The 19,305-nt window shown below is 41.1% G+C and overlaps 1 protein-coding gene across 3 annotated transcripts in view; it reads right to left on the bottom strand.

Moving 5' to 3' along the window:
* The window catches only part of GPHR (Golgi pH regulator), a 54,692-nt gene that overhangs the window by 9,977 nt on the left and 25,410 nt on the right, over positions 1-19,305 (bottom strand). For all 3 annotated transcript variants that reach the window (XM_055071047.2, XM_055071046.2, XM_050178703.2), the window contains exons 7-12: positions 18,134-18,214; positions 16,061-16,173; positions 11,952-12,040; positions 8,384-8,476; positions 3,473-3,568; positions 488-577 (exon numbers count right to left, since the gene is read on the bottom strand). In XM_055071047.2, coding sequence (XP_054927022.1) covers positions 488-577; positions 3,473-3,568; positions 8,384-8,476; positions 11,952-12,040; positions 16,061-16,173; positions 18,134-18,214 — 562 coding nt within the window. The remainder of the gene's footprint in view (positions 1-487; positions 578-3,472; positions 3,569-8,383; positions 8,477-11,951; positions 12,041-16,060; positions 16,174-18,133; positions 18,215-19,305) is intronic.

Below are 19,305 nucleotides of genomic sequence, written 5' to 3'. Positions count from 1 at the left end.
AACATCTTGGCTGACCTGACACCAAAGTGGTGGACATTCCACATATGCCGCCGTGGCCATGAGTGGCACTAGCTAAAACTCCCAGGGCTACATCTTGTAAAAATACACAAATACCAAAGAAAGTGGACATGGGAACAGCCATTGGCACAGGCCAACTGGTAGGACATAGAAACGTGTAATGTGAAAGATATGGGATCAGCTTCTACATGTGGCAAGTTATTTTGTACGTCCACTTACCTTATCGCTTCTACATTTTAATGAAAACAACTGTTAATTTCCCTTGTGCTTTTCTTGGTTTCCCCCCATGTGGCTCTGTGAAACAAAACTTCGAGCCCCTCAGTTCCCCTTCCGGTTGTTCTGACACCAAACTAATATTCAATTGCACAGATCCCAGTTGGATAGCAAAGCTCAAGTAGTACAAGCAATTAGGTCCAGAATTGTATGCTCGCAAGAATTGCCAGTGAGAAATACAACTAATGCAGCTTACCTTAGTGAGGGTTATCAGAAGGCCTCGTATAGAAGTGACAACAATGATGCCAACCAAAATAAAAGATATATGCTGTGACCAAAACTTCACCTACAGACAAAAAGGAACATGTTTTGAAAGATATCAGAGAAATGTGATATTGTAAGATCTAAACACTGCCATGTGTGTGAGTTAACTGTCTAACTGTTTATTGGGTGAGCTTGTGCCCCGAAAAACAAGCAACACTTAAACCACTTCAACAATGGTAAGCACAGTCCTAGGTCATTGGAACGATTCCAAAGCGTAAAGTGCATCCATATATATATACATGCGTAACCATACATTCCAGATTAATCAATATGCAATGCGTGCAAAATCTGATCAGACACACCACCTTCCAAACATAATTGGCAGCAACATTCAATTTCGGATACGTAGGTGCAACTTGTACTGAGCAACAACTTGATGGAAGTCATAATCCTGTGACCAACAAAAGGTAAAACAATGACTCTTGGCAATACGCCCTAAGTCTATTTAGTGTGCCTTGTCAAAGCCTTGTTCCCTCAAGCATTAGCCTTTTTAAATTAAATTAATGAAGTGGTACACCTATATATGCTTCCAAATGCTCCTATTTTTCTCGCTCCCAATGGGAGAAAGTCATTGCAAGAATAACACAGAAATGAAAGCATTACATGCCTTTTATCTTAAGCCTTTTGTTATTGAGCGCTTTTGGGAACCAACATCACAACTTCAATCACACATATACCGACACAGTGGTGGGTCTTACTATTATTACATGGTTTTGAGAAATGAAGACAACTCCTTGAATACCTATTGCTCTGGTCTCTAACAAGCTGTTGCTTATTGCATGCTGCACAGTAACCCAAAACAACATTATGTGACAACTATGTTCAAGCTGCATTCTTTTCCTTATTGCTACCAGCTACCAAAACAGAATTTTTTTTAGTGGCGCTATGTACACCATGCATATATTAACTCTTTCGTTACTGCATCTATAGAAATATGTCAATTTGATTGACAGTTTTTCTGTGCATTGTTAAACATTTCCTTTGGAATTCTCCTACTAGCAACATCATGCAGAATTTGAAATGACACCTAAACTTTAGCTATTTGTCAGATTTGACAATTTTTCACATATCGGGGAGTCTGTAAAAATAAAACTTCTACTGGGGGTATCGTTGAAACTATCTTGCAGTGCTCATATAGCACTTTCTCAATAAAAAAATAAGTGCGATATTTGCACTTTGGTCGACTTGGAAACATAATTTTTAGATTACAGCAGCAGTGAGTACACAAAAGCTTTCCTTGGGTTGTCGATATTCTGATCCAATGTACAGGCTGTTTTAACAATTTCTCAAACAATGGTAAATGCGCATGAGTACATGTTATTTTGATAACTGTGTCCGATTAATATAAAGTGCGATTTTATTCTTTCCCACCACAGATTGCTTTTATCCATCAGTGCTTCGACAGTGTATGTACAGATTATTATGAGCAATCCCTGTCGTGCAAGGTCTACACTCACACAAGAGCATGCAGTTGATTTCAGATCCACCCTTGCCTGAAGCCTGACTAGCTGTCTAATTTCTTACATTATGACCACCGCTTGTGCAACTGCCATTCTTCATCACTGTACAATGTTGTGTAACACTCCACATTACTGTACAGCACTGTACAAGAACTGAACAAAGCATGTGGGTTGAATGCACCAGTTGAATGCACACTCAAGTATGCAGAAGAGTAGAAGTATGAAGAAGAGCAGATTGAACGCAATAATCAAGTATGAGGAAGCTTGTGCATGCTCCGTGACCTAGCAACCATTGCTTCGTGAGCCTAAAGAATCTTGTAAAAAGCAAACCAGGTGCATGCTCCAATAAGTAAGAACAAAAGCTCCCTGTACAATAGGAACTTACCCATTTTCACACTTGTGAAGTTACTGCTTTTCTGTATAGCGTGGGCATCACTATGGCTAGTATGGCTGCTGACAAGTCTTCATAATAATTTTTTTGTGTGATCTAACTTATAAAAGTAAGGAACTAGGAACCAAATGCATATTTTCTATATTTCAGATTTCTTTTATTCTCAGTACTTATACAAAAAGTAGCCAATTATTACTTTCATTTGTGTTCCTTGAGGTGCTTCTTCAAAGTTTCATATAAGAATCGTGAAAATATTTCTGAGCAATTATTACTGCTATACATCCGTTCAAAACAGCAGTGATCAGGCTATAATGTTATGTATTGCAGCATGTGTTGTGACTACTACATCTTGAAGTAAAATGTTAAAACATAAAAGCACCAAAAATGAGCACATTTCTAGTGGTAACAAAAGATATAGGCAAGTTGCGTAAGCGGCGTACAAGCTTATGCTGTATACAAAGAATTTTTTTAGGGTAATATTCAGGCCTATGCAGATTGATGAAAAGAAAATGATGGCACAACATCAAGAACTTGAAAAATGAAAGTATACTGATTAAATACTTGGACATGATGGTATCAATAACGCCTCTGCGAGAGGCCTTTCTGCAAAAAGCAGGCTGATAAATATCACAAAAGAAAAGCAAGGAAAGCTAGCCTTCAAAGAGGCAGTGACTTCGTGGCAGAAGCACTCTGAAACATCATGTGCATGCATGTCGTGTCAACGTCAACATTGTCATTGCTGCCCAGGTACTATTAAATTAATGACCAGAACCAAAAAAAAAAAGACTTAAATTGTCAGCGCACACTCTCTATTGCTGAACGATGTCAATTCACTCTAGATCCTATTACTACAAAAGAGACAAAAAGTTAATATCTTCAGAGGCTAGTCTAGCTATAGGCTTAGCATGCTACTTCAGTTTCTATACAAGAGAAGACAATGCTGAACCACAGTATATATGAATGCCACTGGTTCTGGATAAGGATAAATTTCACTCCGAGGAGGAAACATCACGAGCACTTGACACCTTAGATGCAAGATGTTGGCCAGACAAACACACAGACTCACATCAACGTCGAATCCCATGTAATGGACAGCAATCTGCATTCCTCTTGTCACAGGGTCTACCTTGCCGACACGATCAAATACAATGTTGATTGTGCACTGCAAAATATTCGAAAAAACATTATCATGCCAGTAACTGCAGTGGAAGTGGTGGCAAATTTGTGAGCACAATACCAGCCACATTTTTGGGCAGCCATTCTTAAAGATACAAGTTTATTCAAGTCACTTGTATTCAAGTCACCCAGCCACCATTATTGTGCATTGCACAAGTGACAGGCATTTGCATGACTTTTCCATGCTCCTGTAGTGCATATTGTCAAGCAGAGTGCACGCACAGGCTGCAGTGTCAATTGATCACACTTTTGGCAACACCAGTTCCAGTGGTCACTGATTGATTGAACCAGTGAAAGTGAATGTGACAACAAGAAGCTAATAGAAAGGCACAACATTAGACCAAAGCTATCAGCGAGTCTCATCACTGTCAACTACCTTGCCTGGAATAAGGCGCAGGATTGCTGCGAATGCTAGGAATTCTTGTCACTGTAGGGGAGTCAAGACACTGACTGCTCCACCAATGTTTTCAGGGTGTATGGCTTGAGAAAAAGCAAGCTTTTGTCACTGCCAACATGTATACCCAAGAATTTAAAGGTGCAGCATGTACTGCCCAGCATGACCACAACAATATGTTGCTAAATTACAGGTTCCCAGATGCGACAGATGTGTGCAGCCCTCATATATATATATATGTATATATATATATATATATGTATATATATATGTATGTGTGTATATATAAGTGTGTGTGTATATATATGCGTCTGTGAATATGTATATATTAACCCTGCCACATGTATGTACAAGGAATATCTTGCCATGTTGCCACCTGTTGTTCATGGGGAGGTGGGACTAGTCAAGTAGCCGTTATGCAGCTTTTATCCTGCCATCCTTACCACTTTGTATACATCAGTGTACTTATGTAGTAAAATAAACTTCTTCTTTTTCTTCTTCTTCTTTTCAGTGATTCCCAGGCCACTGTGTTGCACTGATCAGAGTTCACTCACATAGTGCACAGGGATCCAAATTAAATTGCCTCGCACAAACTTAAAATGACTCTGCAGATATCAGAATCTTTGACAAGTGGCAGGTTACACCGAACCTAACAAGCAAAAGGTGCGGACAGCACCTGCTCTTTACTGTCGGCAAAGGCTAGACACACAGTGGTGATCAAGTCATGTAAGGTGTGGTCTTTTCGTCTATAGTGCAGATTGGCCTTACGATAACCCACCTGCCGTAGAGTTGGGATAGCCCTTCTGGATTCTGGAGAAAAACTGGAAAGCAAGACTTTCTATACAGATTTCTGCACAGGTCAATAAAAAATTGCCGCAAAGCACAGGTCCGCTATTAAACTGAGAACCTCGTAGGTATTCAGTACGGCAAAGCGTCACTAATTAATTAGTTTCAGTGGAGAATTCAGAGACCTGGATTGGGAAGAATGGGGGATAAGAGTTAATGGAGAATACCTTAGTAACTTGCGATTCGCTGATGATATTGCCTTGCTTAGTAACTCAGGGGACCAACTGCAATGCATGCTCACTGACCTGGAGAGGCAAAGCCGAAGGGTGGGTCTAAAAATGAATCTGCAGAAAACTAAAGTAATGTTTAACAGTCTCGGGAACAGCAGTTTACAATAGGTAGTGAGGCACTGGAAGTGGTAAGGGAATACATCTACTTAGGACAGGTAGTGACTGCAGATCCGGATCATGAGACTGAAATAATCAGAAGAATAAGAATGGGCTGGGGTGCGTTTGGCAGGCATTCTCAGATCATGAACAGCAGGTTGCCATTATCCCTCAAGAGAAAAGTTTATAACAGCTGTGTCTTACCAGTACTCACGTACGGGGCAGAAACCTGGAGGCTTACGAAAAGGGTTCTACTTAAATTGAGGACTATGCAATGAGCTATGGAAAGAAGAATGATAGGTGTAACGTTAAGGGATAAGAAAAGAGCAGATTGGGTGAGGGAACAAACGCGAGTTAATGATATCTTAGTTGAAATCAAGAAAAAGAAATGGGCATGGGCAGGACACGTAATGAGGAGGGAAGATAACCGCTGGTCATTAAGAGTTACGGAATGGATTCCAAGGGAAGGAAAGCGTAGCAGAGGGAGGCAAAAAGTTAGGTGGGCGGATGAGATTAAGAAGTTTGCAGGGACAACATGGCCACAATTAGTACATGACTGGGGTAGTTGGAGAAGTATGGGAGAGGCCTTTGCCCTGCAGTGGGCATAACCAGGCTGATGATGATGATGATGATGGAGAAAAAGAAACACTAGATTCTATTAAAAAGAAATTCTACTGATTAAAAAGATATGTTTTAGACCTTCATATACTAGACAGATGTAATCAGTGCTCGTATAATAATTAGGTGCTCCTTTTAATAAGAGTAGACCGTATTGCATACCTTGATTTCTATGCACCTATGTTATTAATAGCTTGACATACTGTTGTTATGCATACCAGGAGATGCGCGAGCATGTGCAGCACCACATATTCTTGCCCAAAATTTGTAAGTATTAAATTTCGTGCAAAATTTTTTGATAGTCAATATTCAATTCAATATTTGGCTTTTTTTATCTTGATTCTATTCGATATTTTATTAGAAATCTACTATTTCTTTTTATTCGTACACCCCTATTAAATTGTAATTCCATCATCATCATCATCATACTGCTATGCCAGTGTCATGCGTATCGCCATGACATCCCTGCATATTTACTTTTATCCCTGTTGTCCTTGTCAAGGGGCCAGCTAGTGTTGTTTCTTAATGCTTTTCTATTACTGGCCCCCTAAAAGATTTTTGCAGCACACATCTTTTAAAAGCTTTTGCAACCAGGTCTACACATCAGACTAAGGAAATTAAGTAAGTCAAACAAGTGGAACAGGCAGGTCTCACATAAAGATATGTCTTCATGCAGATACAGCAGACTTTCCTTAATTCTATCTCTACCGAAAATCCCGGTTGGCACCCACACATTTCTATGGGCCCAAATTTTCATTATTTTGATTCTGAAATTGGCCTCTGCCAGACAATTCGAGCTTGACTGGTCAGCATGCCTCAATGGTGACCATAGGGGTAGCAGCGCCTGCCTTAGCAGTGCTTGTGGGATGAACACAAATCATCTCCCACTAAAGACACTTATTTTCAGAATGCCCTAAAAAAATTTTAAAGCAATAAGGGTAGCTCACAATGAGTGATTGCAGTAGTCATTTGATTCCAACGTGTGCCTTTCTTTCCAAGAAAATTTGCCACAGAATTCCCTGCGTGGTCCCGTAGGATGTGACACCAAAACCACATCCACAACAGCCTACCATCAGAGCCAGCCTAGCCACCGTCATCAACACTGCCCTCACAAAATAGCAGCAGAACAATTTTTCACTTAGCATAATGACGAAACACGTCACTTTCAGTCTTTATGAAAGCTCATGACCCTTTCTTTACCTGTCATGAGTATAGTCGTCATGAACAAAAATGCCTCACACAGTGAATCGATGATGAATATATTCGTCAAATTGTGTTCATATGCAATTTTGACACTAGATGGCCAGACTTATTCATGTTGTGCCACTATGTCTTCCCTTTTTCTTCTGTCTCCTCTCACGCTTGAACAGGAAATATGGCTGCCTTCCTATCGCATGCGAATAAAAGTGCATGTAGAAGCAAGTATTTTGACGATCCCTCGTCAGAAAACAGCTCTGTAAAGCTTTGCTCAGGAAGGGAAAGAGATGTGTTCCCCTTTGAAGACCTGGACGAAGATGACCATGTGGGTAGACTGAAGGTTCTCACTGCAGCCCGCGAATGGTTTCCCCACTTACAGACTGTGCCTTTGGAGCTGTGGAAAAATAGTCGCTATTCATGTACATATGTTTTGCACCATCTAAATTATTTTCTTTTCGAATTATTTTTTTTCACAGTGCATCGAGCCCACAGGATGCTGTGCTGCAAGACCTCAGTGCAGTGCAGAGAAGCCTTCCTTAAACTTTCTTATGTTTTTTTTACACAATTTGGGAAATAAAACAACTTTACCGAACTTAAAAAATGGTACCGTGTTGTTGAGGGAAAAAAAAAATGAAAGCTCTACAAACTGAGTGGAAAAAATTTTTGGTAAATTCAGTACAATTTTCGTCACTTTTCACAGTACGGAAAGGATAAGTTATTTTACAAGCCAAGCTAGCAGCAACAAGTCGCATCACCAGTTGTTAGTATTCCGACGAACCATATGCATTGCAGTATGAACTAGCAATGTGGTTAGCTAATTATGTACGTCTGTGATTGTTGTGGTGGTGCTAGATAAATGCAGAATACTAAACATGCAGCCAACCGTACGAAGGATGGCACATCTTGGTTCACAGACAGCAATAAAATGCTGCCTGGGAGGCATGATGATTCACATTGAGTGCAAAATATATCCATTCTGTGAAGGTGAAGTTCACTGGTTTCGTCTTTTTCTTAATGCCAAAATCTGATGCATGCTTTACTTTTCTTGCTAAAGAATCTGATGTACGTTAGGATGTCTGCCTTGTTTAGAACCTCTAATGTCGCTTCTACGCTAGTTTTCTACTCTGAACCTATAAAAATGTGGGTGTATGTTTGATTCAGCGATGTGTTAGAAACGAGCAAATGTGTTCTGGCGTTTCTATTCTTTTTTCTCTTCTTTAATTTGACCCACTGTAATTCAATCAATTTTGTCAGTCCCGTCAAGGCCAAATTAACAGAAGTTGACTGTACATGTAATAGGATGCCTACACTGGGTCCACAGGCTAGCAAAAGAACACTACATACCTATGTACAGTGCAACACAATTCCAGAATGATTTTCTAAATGACAAGCGAAAGGAAACAGGTTCAAAATTACTCACAATAAATATCTTCCATACGCAGTACAAAGAGAAGAAGTAACCGATAAAGTTGAAGTATTTCCCTTTGAAGGTTTTGGACCACTCTATCCTTTCCTGGGAAAGAAAAATAAAGTATGCATTAAAAACAGAAAGAAAGAAACAGGCATCACCCAATGGCACCGTCGAGACCATGATGATGCCTATAAACATCACCATTCAAGCTTTTCCATCACGATGGTCACATTAGCCAAACAACTCTTACCACAGAATACTATAGAGAAAGACCTCAATGGAGCCAATATCAAATGTGAAAACAGTACCACGTCCCTCTAATTGCACGAAAGAGGGAAAAATTGAAAAGGGGGGCAAGAGAGAGTCCCGCCACTCTATTTTAACACCTTTCTTTCTTTCTATTTTTTAGTTCTTCAAGCTAACAATGCAATCAAGATAGTTTGAGCGGGTCCACCAACACTGCAGTTAAGTGAAGGGGAATGTATCAACATTACATCAAACAATCTCCTTCTATCTTGAAAGTTCTAGCCTTTCAATTCTTCAATTTCTAAGAGGACAAAAAAATGAGAAATGGAAAAGCAATTTTGTTCAAGTAACAGCTTACACGAAATGCACAAAACTAGGTAAGAACAAGGTATGATGTCAGGTGAGAAAAGGCTAAGAGGGCCACAAATGAACATCGCCACTAAATGCTAGGAAGAATTATTCAAATCTAGCTTATAGCCGAAGTACAGTTTACACCTTGAGCTCTACTCAGGTCGAGTGTTACTTCGAGCAAACATCACTCGGTGTGCTTCAAACGTCTATCACTGCTTCATCCCCAGAAGTTGCTATGCTACGTACTATTCTTTTTAATGCCAGTGTTCATATTGGCAAGTAGGGGTTCTAGTCACTAGTATACTTGCCTTTATGAAACTGCTCAGAGAATTTCTTGTCAGACAAGTAGTGTTCACAAGTGAGAAACAAAGTCTTGCTGATATCAGTAGGAAAGCTGTCGCTATGCTTTGGGGCATGCTTGCTTCTCAGCTTCTGCCATCTCGCATACACAAGCTCTCGGACACTAATGGCTTTGCCTTGAGTGCCCTTCATGTAAAGGCTACACAGATTATCGCAACATTCTAGCACATGCAAACTAACACCTCTCTTCCCTCCTGTTTCTGGCTTTCGACTAACCCTTATATTGGACTGGCTCATTCTCACCATGACCTCGTCTAACAAATGCTACCTTATGAACCATATCCAGAAATTCCTGGGAAAGTTTGTCAGCAAAGCCCTGGACTGAGGGTTCCTTGGCATTACGACTAATGTAGACACAATAAAGTTCTTATTCATTCATTCACCTCTGAAGCTTTTTGTTGGCACCTCAAATTGTCACTTGCCAGGCAAATGCTGCGCTTTGTGTACTCCGTTAATTATAGCTTCTTGCATCGATTATGTGTTGCCACCTTGAGATTGTGGGACAGCTGTAGTAAGCTTTCATCTTTGTTAACTGTCACATTTTTTGTAGACTTTACCTGCACCAGTAATTCGAGAAGCTTAAGTGTGGGTGCATTTTTTATGTAAATTTTGCCATGCTGTGTGGCTTTACAGCAATGCACTCTGCTAACGGTTGTGATGACTGAAACATGCACAAAAGTAGTTCTAGAACTTTGGTTTGAACCGATAACTGCGCAGGGTTGTTTCATAAAGATATGTGTTATTTAGCACAGTTATTTGTGTGCGTTGAAGGCTAACTGCAACGAAATTTTCCTTTGGCTAAATTGGTTATAAATGAATAGTACTGATATAGCACTGAACCAATCTTGGCAAAGCTGTAGAGCTGGTAATTGTATAGCTATTTTGTTAACAGTTTTTAAACAGCACTTAAGCAGATGGCACATGCGCCTAGTGGTGTTACTCTGGCTTAAGTCCCGGCACGCAGTGTCCAAAATTTTTCACCGCGCCACAAGGAACCAAGGGTGCCTTGTGGTCGGGCTGGCTTGCGTAGCCACACCTCAACAACCACACAGGTAAATCAGAGCATGCAGTAGCTCGAGCATCTCACACGGGCATGTGTAAAGGGCTTGTCGCGGCACCCCGCAGTGACCGTTGTATCTATGCTAACAGCAGCACGGCCTCCGAGACTGTGAAGGTCATACTGATGAGCCGTGCGTTGCCTCAGGCGTCACTTCCAGCAAGAGGTGATGGTGGTGTTCTTTTTCAGCTTCAAAAACAGATATTTCGGCAAGCGTTTAAAGGGACACTAAAGGCAAATACTAAGTCGACATGGACTGTTTAAATACCATTTCAGAAACTTCGCAATGCTTGTTTTGTGTCAAGAAGAGACTTAGTTTACGAGAAAATTGCACCTGAAGGGTCTGAATACCGTTTTCAAAATTCAAATCTCCTGCCACCCAACTGGGGGAGTGGTGACGATGCTTACGCCATCCTCACACTTTGCTGCCGTTGGTGAGTAAAACAGTGCCTGACAGACGGCGGTACCGAGCCAAGACAAAGACGTGGATTCGCTGCTGCAGCGTAGACTTGCAGCAGCAACTGACGTAGACTGTTCAGCCATCCCGCGACATCACATGGAAGTTGAATTCTCTGCTACTTGCAGTTTGCAGAAGTTTCGCGAGCCGGCAAAACCAGCGTAGCACTACGTGATAATGAAGCTACTGAAATGCGAAAGATAGGGCGGCGCAGAATCGAGCAAAAACGAAACCTTTTGACCACCCGCGTCATTGTCAAGGCTAATTTCCATCATTTCTTCTTACTAAAAATGAAATAGAACTGGACAAGTAGCATTTTATTTCATCTTATAATACAGTACAAGGATGTGTACTCGTACTCAACTCGTACAACGACTAGTTGAGTACAAGTGACAGAATTTAACTGAGGAGTGCTTTTGTCATTGAGCAAGTGCTTGAATGTCCCGGGGGAGTCTCTAATCATGTCATGCATTTACCTCAGTTTCTTGATTATTAAGGCTCTGTTTGAGAGAATAATTACGCCTTAGAGATTCTCAGGCACTAATCTATCACTTTAGCTTGACTTAGTATTTGCCTTTGGTGTCCCTTTAACGGAGGTCCTTCTAGTATATATTTAAATTAGTATTTTAAACTATACTTTTTATGCTGTCCAAAATTTTGTTGCAGTTGGCCTTTAAGCCAACATATTGCCTACCCTCCCCAATGAATGTGATTGGGATGCAGAAAACATAGCTGCAAAAATACAAGAATTCTATTGTTTTTATACCAAGAGTATCTGAGCCATATACCTATTGCTTTGCAAATAGATTGTATACAACTGTCAAGATAATCTGCTCTTTGACTAGTTCGTACATGGTATTTGGAATGAATACAGTTCAAGGAACAAGACAGGAAACTTGTGCTGTTTCTATTCTAAATATAGAACAGTACTTGACAATTCCTGGATATATACATGTAGCCAGGAAGCCTTAATGGGGTAAGTAATTGCAAATATTTAACATGCTGCACTAGCAAATGCGATGAACTTCAGTCACATACATGTAAACATGGCTGTGCTACATGACTGAGCAATGGACCATGTGCTACACGAGCAAGCCTCTGCTCACCAGCATGTTGTGTATCTCCACCGTCTCCAGAAACAACTGTCGGCTGAACTCCTCCAGGGCTTCCACGCTCTGCCTCAGCTGCCCAATGTCTGCAACATACAGAAGAAATCCAAGCAGGACATTACAAACTGTGAAGTTTCACATGACAGGCAATATTCCAGTCAACAATTTACAGAGGCTTGAACAGGGACTCCCTCCCACACACCATTGAGGAAGAGGTTATATAGATTGTATTTGCAGCATCTGTTCTCGTGTAGAAGAGATTTTCACCAATACATTTCCAGTTTTTGTGCTTTGTCGACTACAACATCACATTGTTGTGGTCCCAGTGCAAAGCCCATAGGCTGCTATGTATTTTATTCCTGCTGAACATGTTGCCATTCAGCAGCTGTTGTTGGGCTCACCAGTTCATAGTGCCAGAAAAACACACAGGTTGAGTGAGAACAAGAAAGGCAACGAGACGTAGGTTACAACCATGCGAGGCTGTTCTATATGGGGTTCAACAGCCTGTCGTCTTCTCTGTGGCTTGCCTGTATTAAGCAACATTTTTCAGGAGCATTGCCATTCTATGACCTTCTCTCACCTTACACTGCACTTTGTATGGGGCAGCAATCTGATTTGCCCATTTGCTGGGAAAATGTGATTTATTAGCGCATTATTCGAACCTCAATATAATGAACACAGATATAACGAATTATCAGATATAACAAAGTAGATACAAAATTTGGCTGGCCGTGCTTTATTTCCACGTGTGGTCTCCTGCTATAAAAAAACAAACGAAAATGGTGGATTCGACAAGATATTGGCTATAGCGAAGCAAATTTTTGTCTGCAGGTGTCTAGGATATTTATTCAGATAGCTAAAGTGTTGAATGCAGTCACCAACTGATTTTTCAGATGCCTTACTTTTCAGACCTGCACAATTTTTGTGGCACTGCCATTTACCCCTAGCGACAATGTAAACAACAAAAATTTCGGACACTGCATGGTGTTTCGGGCATTTACCACAGGTGCAATGCTACAAACATGGTGGCCATGAACAAAGTTGCTGCCACATCGACTGGCCCGAAGCTACAACTTTGGTTGGCAACTCCCAATGAAGTGGCACTGGTTAGGCCTGGCGGCCTAAGTAGTGCAGCTGGCAGAGTGGCTGGTAACAAGCTTTTGCAGGACTTGCCACCAATATGTTTAGACTTTTAGAACTTATCGACAATTGTGCATGAGATCAGACACACAGGTTAGACTGATATATCCACAGTAGCAGAATACGAATCCATGTGCGGTCCCCTCTGTGTCCGAAAAGACTGTCGGCAGTGTATGCATTTTTTATGCTTGTACTTGTAGTCCTTATCGAAGTGCGAGATCAGACACATGGCCTATAGACTGATGGCTGCAGTAGCAGAGTATGGATCCTTGTGCAGTCTTCTCAGTGACCAAAAAGCCGATGGCGCGCTCATTTTGGCCAGTGGCTAGGCTTAGCTGGACTGCAGTCAGCAAGCCAACATGCCAATCCCGCGCAATAATGACTGCACCATTGCATATTCACAGTGGTGCAGAGCGTGTGAATGTAAATTATTGATGTTTCAATGTCTCGTATCAGCAGGCCATCAAAATCTACAGGAGGCCCTTTGCTGGCCTGTCAAAGGCACCCCACTAGCATTTCTTTCGCATAGACCTGGTCACAACTTTTTGCTTGTCTATATCTGTGGGTATGTTTATAATGAATATCAGATATAACGAAGGTATTTCCATGGTTAATGCAACTTTGTTGAAACGAGCTACAACTGCATTGGCCTCTGGGGGAGAGAGTGGAGAGACCACTGGAGAGACTGGTGCTGCTATCGCTATGACATAGAAAGTGATATTACATGACTTGCATTTGCGCCTTCGCGCCTTTGCCGCAGCCAATGCAGCTCGCTGACTTGGCGAGTGAAGCCTTGACTGTAGGGTTGTAGATGACGTGTTTCATTCCCAACGCAGCAATTTAGTTGCCCACTCTTACAGCATGGTTGAGTGCTCGACGCTACAGTGCCGGACGTATTCAACCGAGCCCGGTGTGAGTTTTCACGCATGTCCCAAAATGAAGCAGCAAGGAGATGCTTGGCTGATAAAGTAACTGAAAACAATAATTTGTTATCGCAAGAGTTGAGCAAGTGATGCACACAGGATTTGTAGCATGCTCACTTTATATGTCATCAGTAGAAATACCCTGATCAGAGATGCATGCAACTTGCATTTGCACACACGATGGAAGCGTGGATTGAGGAGACAAAAATGTAAGCAGTTGAAGTTCCAGGTACTATAATAGACTGGCAACCAAATCACTGTCCCATGATAATTCTGTCAAAAATGTCAAGCCGCACTCCCCGCGACAAATGCTGTGAACAGTACTGTTATTGCTGCGAAAGTGCTGCGAAAGCTACTTTCGTGAAAAATCATGCGAACTGAATAACCAATATGAAAGCATCAGGTTGCTCACTTAATAAATGTCTTTGCTGCCCTACACCCCAGACTAGGACATACGTGCTAGGTTGTCTTGCTGCAAAGACGCTACACATGCCATGCTTAAAACATGCAAACACTCGGAAGTAACCGTTGCTGAACTGCTGGAGATGCCGCACACTTTGCAGCTGGTATCATGTGGTGTCGCTTTCTAACTCACAGAGAGATTGTAGCAGATTGTGCCATGGTATGTCCTTGAGGCCAATATCCGATGGACAAAAAGGACTCATTTACATGTCCAAAAAGATTCTGATGCGGCCATCGCAGCTTGCCACTCACATTCCTGTTGCCAACTAGGAGCTGTTGCACCAATCCAATCAAAAGCTGAAAGCTGATAATAGTGATCATGATGATAACGATGATGTCCATAAAAGCTTTCTTTTTTTTTCAAGTGCTCAAGGCCAAGCTTTATCAAATAAACAGTCTCATGTTAAAAACAACACTTGCTTCTTCTATTCCATTGCTGTTATGTATTCTTCTTAGCACTTATGGTTTTTTCCCCCATTCTGCGGTCCCATGAAAGATGTATTGGGTCTCTTGGATTTGTCATCCCGGACTGCTTAGGGACTGTCTGACAAGCTACATACACCAAAATTCTTGGCTGAAAGTAGCACCTAAGTCCTAAGCATGCTCTACCAGATGTCAAAATCTATGACATCACAGAGAGCTGGTGTGAGAATTTCAGTCTAAAGTAGCTTTTTGCCTTTCATGTCCTTTCAAAAGCATCAAGCCTGTTCTCATGGTATGACTAATCTAAGCTCCTGCTCCAGACGTTTAAAGGGGCCCTGAACCACTTTTTATTGAAGTGGAGAAAGGCATTTGAAGTGAAAATAGACTATTTCGGAAATACTTTGCTGCAAAAAGTATTTCAATGCGTTCAACAGAAGCGGAGTTATTGGCAATCAAACACGGCCTCCGCTGTGCTCCCGTTCCTTCTTTAATGCCTTGCACTGCGAAGGCTACGGTGCAGTGGGGCGTGCCTGCAATGCTCCAGCATCTAAATCTCACCATGGCGCGCAGTTCAAATTTCATTTTGGATGCTAATGTAGACGCCACGACTTCCGCCTTTGGTGCCTATGACGCACTAAACATAGGCTAAACACGGTTGTCCTCAGCGTGTCGCAGTGCGCTCAGCCAGTGGACTCGTGGCAGCAACCCGTGGCAGCTGCGGTATCTACGCCATGTAGCCGACCGTAGCTTGATGTCGACTATCGGCCAACAGCAGCAGCAGGGAATGATTTAATAGTGCATCTAGAAGAGAGTGAGGACAGGGCCTTCTGTTGAAAAGAGAGCACTGAGAGAAAGGTGACCGCATTCTGCTTGTGAGCTCCACGCACCACGTACGACAGCAAAACCTGGTTGAGATGTTCACAGCAGCGTATGCTACCCGCAGACTATGTTATTTCACCAAGCCAGAGGGGTGGTTCAGGGCCCCTTTAATTCAATAATACAAAAATCTTTTTTTCTTAGTGCTCTTTCAACTAGGATGATATTAGGCTATGTTACATGAATAAAAACAGGTATGACATGTCTGCAATTTGTCAAGTTCTCTAATTACAGTGTAACCATCACATGTGTGTAAATGCTAATCTCATGATGGCAACATACCTTCAGCACCACTGGCCGAAGCTGATGTGACGCTCTGCAACATGCCCCAGATGCCAGTGGTTTGCCGACCCGATGCCGACTGTTTCTGCTTTTCCCTCATTGCCAGGGCAATCCTGTGGTAAGGCAAGATGAGAATGGTGAGTCCTTTCTCTATAATATATGAGAGTTGCTTCTGAAATCTGCAACATACTGTATCTTAGCACATGCAGCCCACCCTTGCATGTAACCTGCACCCACAATTACAACCTTGAAGAAAAATGAAAAGGAAAGGAAACCGCATGTGGGGGGGTGCCTCAATGTTTACAGAAATGCCCATATCTTACTAAGACAAATCAGCGAAACTGTCGACAAAAAAAGTGAAGCTGACAAACACTAGTTTTCTACATTTAGTCATGAAAGCTTTTCCCACTGCCCTCTCGAAATGCAGCACACCTTCACAGCAGTGTCCAACCTGTTTACACGCAGCAGGGACTCCTGTGTTTTACATGGCAGTGTACACCCATTTATTTGCACTGTTCTCAAGTATCTTAGTATATATGCCAATTTTACCTCTATGTGCAACGGCATGGTAATAATATTGCCTTCACATTCAACTTCATGGCAACAAAATCGGCATGGCCAAAAAGTTACAGTTAAGGCAAAATTCACCACAGAAACCACTGCGTCCTTAAGATTTCTTGAATCTTCTGTGCAGCTATTTGATTTCACCTAACTGCAGCAAACAGAGGCTAAAACAGTGGTTCAAACATGAATAGAAAAGTTGGTACCGATCCTGTTATGTTTTCTTGGTTCTTACATTCTCAAACATGTGTTTTGTTCCCATATTGTCATGTGTACAGTATTGGCACCCCATTTCTTACATTTTACTGGAAGGTTCTTACGTCCAAAAAGTACAATGATGCACTACTTATGACTCAGTGCATTTCCTCTTGACATAGCGGAACATCATTCCTAATTTGATTGCCTTACATACCTTCTGTAAGAACGGGTTTCAAGATTTGGATGGGCAGGAGCAAGAACTTTTAGGGTGCAGCATCGGCAGAAATTACAATTATGTGCAACACACTGACAATGCCAACGGGTTTGCCAAAAAGGTGCAGGGAACTTGAAGATGCTATGGCACAACTGGAGCCCATAAAAATTATTGTGAATATGTATTCTTCAAAATATATTTTTCGGATTTCAGAACAGATGAACTTGTCAGACCGATGCCAGCATGGTCCATGATATCGAAAATGAATAAGAGGAGAATGAAGGCTCGAGCAGTCCCTCCGGGCTCATGCATGTTTGCAGACAATGTCATGGTCTTTGATATTTTGCGCGGTTGTATTAATATACGTGGCTTTGCATAAACTGAAAAAGGGTAGTGAGCACCTGAGAAAGACCTGCTACTATGAAATATTTATTCCAAGTGGCAGACGGACATCACAAGCTTAATTTAATCACGCGTCACGACTATGACTGCAAAAAAAAAAAGTGTGGTGTTCCATCTAACTGCTAGGGGGCAACAGTGAGCCTTATTTAGAATGTTTTGAATAATCTTTTATTTTATTTTTTTCAACTTCAAATAAACCTTATAGCCTACAGCCTGTAGCTTACAGCCTGTAATGCTGTTGGAAGCATTATTGAATGTTACCCTTTCTTAGATCATGCTTTCTTTTTCTGTCGCCCGGCAAAAAAGTTGGCCAAGGCTCGAATGTACCACCAGTATATGGGTTCAATGAAATAATGAAGGAAATAGACTTCATTAGAAAGGTTACCAATTAAAAATGAAAACTAGTGTCTCAAACAAATAATATGCAATAGCACCCTAGCTTTCCTATTCAAACCTTACTGCAGCATAAATTAAACAGAACTAAAGACAAGATTTCTTTAACAAAGAGTCAACAATACCAGTTACTGTACATTCTAGCGCTCGGTTAAAACAATTTTTCAACGCTAGTTGAAGTTTTTTTTTTTTCAAGTAAGGCACAATGTCAGATTTATAGAAAACAAATTACTGAACAGATCAGAGTTTTTATGAATGCAATTATAGTTGGGCAAGATAAGAGAAGAACAAATGTAATACCAGACCTCTTCTTCTTCATAATGATTACGTCAAATGTTTGCAGAAGCTTCTTCTCCATGTTTTGCACATCGGTGAGAGTGACTACCCTGTAAAATGTCAAATGAGACAGGATATCACAGCCTACACCAACCTGTTGAATAAACCATGCAGAGAAGCGCCAAGCTGGCTTTACCACAATGCCCAAGTGCCCAACATATGGCCACAAGAGTACTGCTAGAATTGTGATTACTGCACCACTGAGAGGCTAGGAAAAAAAAAAAAAATCTGCACTTCATATGGAGCATGGTTCAGAATACAACACAAGGTACTTTTTGTCAGGTTGGTAGTTCTAAAAAAAAAAAAAAAAGCTGCATTGCAGTCTTCCAAATAACAATAACAATAATAATGATTATTTGTAAAAAATATTCCTGTTAAGTCAAAACAAATACAGTGAATGCCATTTCTAACAGTGGTTTACAAGTGAATTTTCAAAAATTGTACAAGCTGAAGGAGTATCTCAAAACCATCACAACACGGAACCATGTGTTTCATTCTGCAATGTAACCCAGGATTCAACTTCCTTTTCACAGACAAGGCGGGTACTTGATGGTTGGTTGGCTTGTTCTCTTTTTCTTCATTACAGTAGTTGTTCACATAATACTTTCCAAGCACCCTTGATCTGAAGTGCCACCCAAATACCTTTTTCATTACTGGTGAGGATGTTAAGAGCCTTATGAAAAATAAATTGGCAGTGTAGCATAACATCCACGTAAAATCCCTTAAACAACCCTACAAGCATGAAACTAACAAGTAATCAGTGTTCTACTACAACTAGTCTATACTACCATGAAACAAGATACAGTTAAATCTCGAGATAACAAATTTGCATTGTTATATCAAGTTTTTTGTAATAGTGAAATTTGATCTTTTATGCAAATGAGTACAGTTTCCGTTAGTTTTTCCTTACATGGAAGGGGTTGCAAAATTTTCCAAACCATAAGGCCATCGAAAAAAGCAAACTTGAATGAGAAAAAAGATAATTTAGTTGAATTTGAGAGTCAGCAATGATAGATACGGTCCATAGGCATTGCTGCACAGGCATTCCAGTGCACAGGCATTTCAGTGCAGAGGCATTTTTGAGCAATGAAATGCCAGGTTGACGACATTTTCCCATTGGTGGTTTGAAGTGAAGCCAGCC

This window comes from Dermacentor andersoni, chromosome 5 (assembly GCF_023375885.2).
Source record: "Dermacentor andersoni chromosome 5, qqDerAnde1_hic_scaffold, whole genome shotgun sequence".
Taxonomy (NCBI): domain Eukaryota; kingdom Metazoa; phylum Arthropoda; class Arachnida; order Ixodida; family Ixodidae; genus Dermacentor; species Dermacentor andersoni.
The sequence above is the reverse complement of the archived record's forward strand: the minus strand, read 5'-3'. Positions and strand labels throughout refer to the sequence as shown.